This window comes from Bos taurus, chromosome 1 (genome assembly GCF_002263795.3).
Source record: "Bos taurus isolate L1 Dominette 01449 registration number 42190680 breed Hereford chromosome 1, ARS-UCD2.0, whole genome shotgun sequence".
NCBI classification, from domain to species: Eukaryota; Metazoa; Chordata; class Mammalia; order Artiodactyla; family Bovidae; genus Bos; species Bos taurus.
In genome coordinates this window covers 105,077,456-105,080,661 of record NC_037328.1, presented here as the reverse complement: position 1 = coordinate 105,080,661, position 3,206 = coordinate 105,077,456, and the positions used below count along the sequence as shown (strand labels likewise).

The window sequence follows — 3,206 nt, the reverse complement described above, 5'->3', positions numbered from 1 at the left end:
AATCATAAGGGATTTGATTTAGGGCATACCCGAATGGTCTAGTGGTAAACCCTACTTTCTTCAATTTCAGTCTGAATTTGGCAATAAGCAGCTCATGATCTGAGCCACAGTCAGCTCCTGGTCTTGTTTTGTTGACTGTATATAGCTTCTCCATCTTTGGCTGCAAAGAATATATATATATATATTTTTTTTAGATTAAAAGCTCCAAGGTGTATTGTTTCATACCTGTTATTGCTATCTATACCTTCACCCCATTATTAAGCCACTTCAGGTAACTTTCAGTTCATAAATTTACAGTGAGGTTACAGAGCCCAGTCAGGATGGGACAGAATGTGTTCCAAGTTAGGAAGGGACCATGTGACTCTTCAGTGATGTCTCCCGTGGAGCATGTATGCTTCACTGTTTCTACCTACACATCTTTTGGCTTCTCTGGTTGTGGCTGGTTTAGAGTCTCCTGATGCTAATGATGTGCTGCTTTTTGATCCTAGGAGGCTGATCCAAGCTTTCAGGCCTCCTCTCCTGTAGGCCCTAATTATGAACTGTGAGGTTCAGGAGAGCTGGACAATCAGAAGGCTGGGAATGAATGCTTGCTTAAGGGAGGAATTGCCATTCCAACATCAACTATCTTTAATCCTACTGCAGAAACTGTTTTCATTCTGGGGATGGTGAGTCCTAGAAGATCATGGCCAAGAAGCAGATGTCCTAGGTAGCTTCCTCTGAGAGTCTATCTCCAAGAGAGAGCCATGTGGCCACCTGCTTTTATCATATTTCTAATAGCTGCTCCATTTCCTCAAGGGCTGTTGTGAAATCATTTACTTGACTGCTACATAAGGTCTGTTGTTCAAGGAACTGGGCTCTCTCTTCTTCTTTCATCTTCAACTTTACCTTTAAGGCCTGTAACTCCTCCATCTGCTTTTTGGCTGTTTCGTTAAAAAGCTTCAGTTCATCTTGTAAAGTTTGTAACAGCAGCATGGAGTCCATGTGATCTGCGGTGGAGTCTTGCTGTGATGCCAGGGTCTCACTGCCTGGGTTGAGGCTTTGCTTTCTAAAATTGCCAAACTGTTGTCCTGAAACTTCTCCAGCAGCTCTACTTTTTGAGTCAGGTCCTTCAGCTCTCCCTGAGTTTCAATCAATTTCTGGTGCAACTGCTTGTTGACAGCCTCTAAGAGCTGGTTCTTATCCTTGAGCTCTTCTTCCGATTTCTGTTTACTCAATGGTTTGTAGCTCTTCCTGAGGTTCCTCCTGGAGGTGTCTGTAGCCTTCACCTGCCCATTCTCATGTCTCGGTTTGATGATTTTTGTAACATCATTCTCTGAAGCTCCTGAATGTGGTCTGGAAACATCAACCTCTTTGGACTTAACAGGTAACTGGCTCTTAAAAGTGGCTCGAGTTTGTGCATCTGCGGGCAGACCGCTGCTCAGCGCAAAGGAGGGCTGCAGGGTGTACACTGTCTTAACCACGCTGGTCATCGTAACGAGGCAGCACGACTGGGGCCCAGGTGCCTGCTGCTCCTGCCCGCATGCCTCGTCGCTCTGGTTCAAAAGATGCTTGGCAATAACTGCCGTACCACCGACCGCGTCTGCCGCCTGGGTTTCTGGCTGCAAAGAATATAATCAATCTGATTTCGGTGTTGACCATCTGGTGATGTCCATGTGTAGAGTCTTCTCTTATGTTGTTGGAAGAGGGTGTTTGCTATGACCAGTGCATTTTCTTGGCAAAACTCTATTAGTCTTTGCCCTGCTTCATTCCATATTCCAAGGCCAAATTTGCCTGTTACTCCAGGTGTTTCTTGACTTCCTACTTTTGCATTCCAGTCCCCTATAATGAAAAGGACATCTTTTTTGAGTGTTAGTTCTAAAAGGTCTTGTAGGTCTTCATAGAACCATTCAACTTCAGCTTCTTCAGCATTACTCGATAGTGAATGATTTGTCTTGGAAACGAACAGAGATCATTCTGTCGTTTTTGAGATTGCATCCAAGTACTGCATTTCAGACTCTTTTGTTGACCATGATGGCTACTCCATTTCTTCTAAGGGATTCCTGCCCACAGTAGTAAATATAGTGGTCATCTGAATTAAATTCACCCATTCCAGTCCATTTTAGTTCGCTGATTCCTAGAATATCGACGTTCACTCTTGCCATTTCTTGTCTGGCCACTTCCAATTTGCTTTGATTCATGGACCTGACATTCCAGGTTCCTATGCAATATTGCTCTTTACAGGATCAGACCTTGCTTCTATCCCCAGTCACATCCACAACTGGGTATTTTTTTTTTTTTTGCTTTGGCTCCATCCCTTCATTCTTTCTGGCATTATTTCTCCACTGATCTCCAGTAGCATATTGGGCACCTACTGACCTGGAGAGTTCCTCTTTCAGTATCCTATCATTTTGCCTTTTCATACTGTTCATGGGGTTCTCACGGCAAGAATACTGAAGTGGTTTGCCATTCCCTTCTCCAGTGGACCACATTCTGTCAGACCTCTCCACCATGACCCGCCCATCTTGGGTGGCCCCACAGGGTATGGCTTAGTTTCGTTGAGTTAGACAAGGCTGTGGTCCTAGTGTGATTAGATTGACTAGTTTTCTGTGATTATGGTTTCAGTGTGTCTGCCCTCTGATGCCCTTTTGCAACACCTACAGTCTTACTTGGGTTTCTCTTACCTTGGGCGTGGGGTATCTCTTCACGGCTGCTCCAGCAAAGTGCAGCCACTGCTCCTTACCTTGGACGAGGGGTATTTCCTCACTGCCGCCTCTCCTGACCTTGAACGTGGAATAGATCCTCTAGGCCCTCCTGTACCAGCGCAGCCACCGCTACTTGGACATAGGGTTGTTCCTCCCTGCTGCTGCCCCTGACTTCGGACGTGGGGTAGCTCCTCTTGGCCATTCCTGCACCGTCGCAGCCTGGTACTCTTGGCCTCTGTCCCTGAACTCGGACGTGGGGTAACTCCTCTTGACTGCTGCCCCTCGGCATGGGGTCCTCCTGGCTTCTTCCCCTGACCTCGGATGTGCAGTAACTCCTCGGAGGTTAATAAATATATTGACTAAATAAGAATTCTGAAGTATCCCACAATTCCTTTTTTGTAGTGAAAGTGAGTGTTAATGAGATTATCATATTAATACTCTTAATTTTTTTTTTATGCTTCCTTATAATGTCTTGGAACTCAGAAAGGCTAGCTCAGTTCAGTTCAGTTCAGTTGCTCAGTCATG

At 45.4% G+C, this 3,206-nt stretch overlaps 1 protein-coding gene across 1 annotated transcript; it reads right to left on the bottom strand.

Annotated features, from left to right (window-relative positions):
- Positions 1 to 212: 212 nt before the first annotated feature.
- LOC785220 (small kinetochore-associated protein-like) lies at positions 213 to 2,970 on the bottom strand. The gene is given in 3 exon segments (XM_059889860.1): positions 213 to 1,037; positions 1,040 to 1,598; positions 2,797 to 2,970. Coding segments are annotated over 3 exon segments (1,008 nt in total). The 3' UTR covers positions 213 to 762.
- Positions 2,971 to 3,206: the final 236 nt, after the last annotated feature.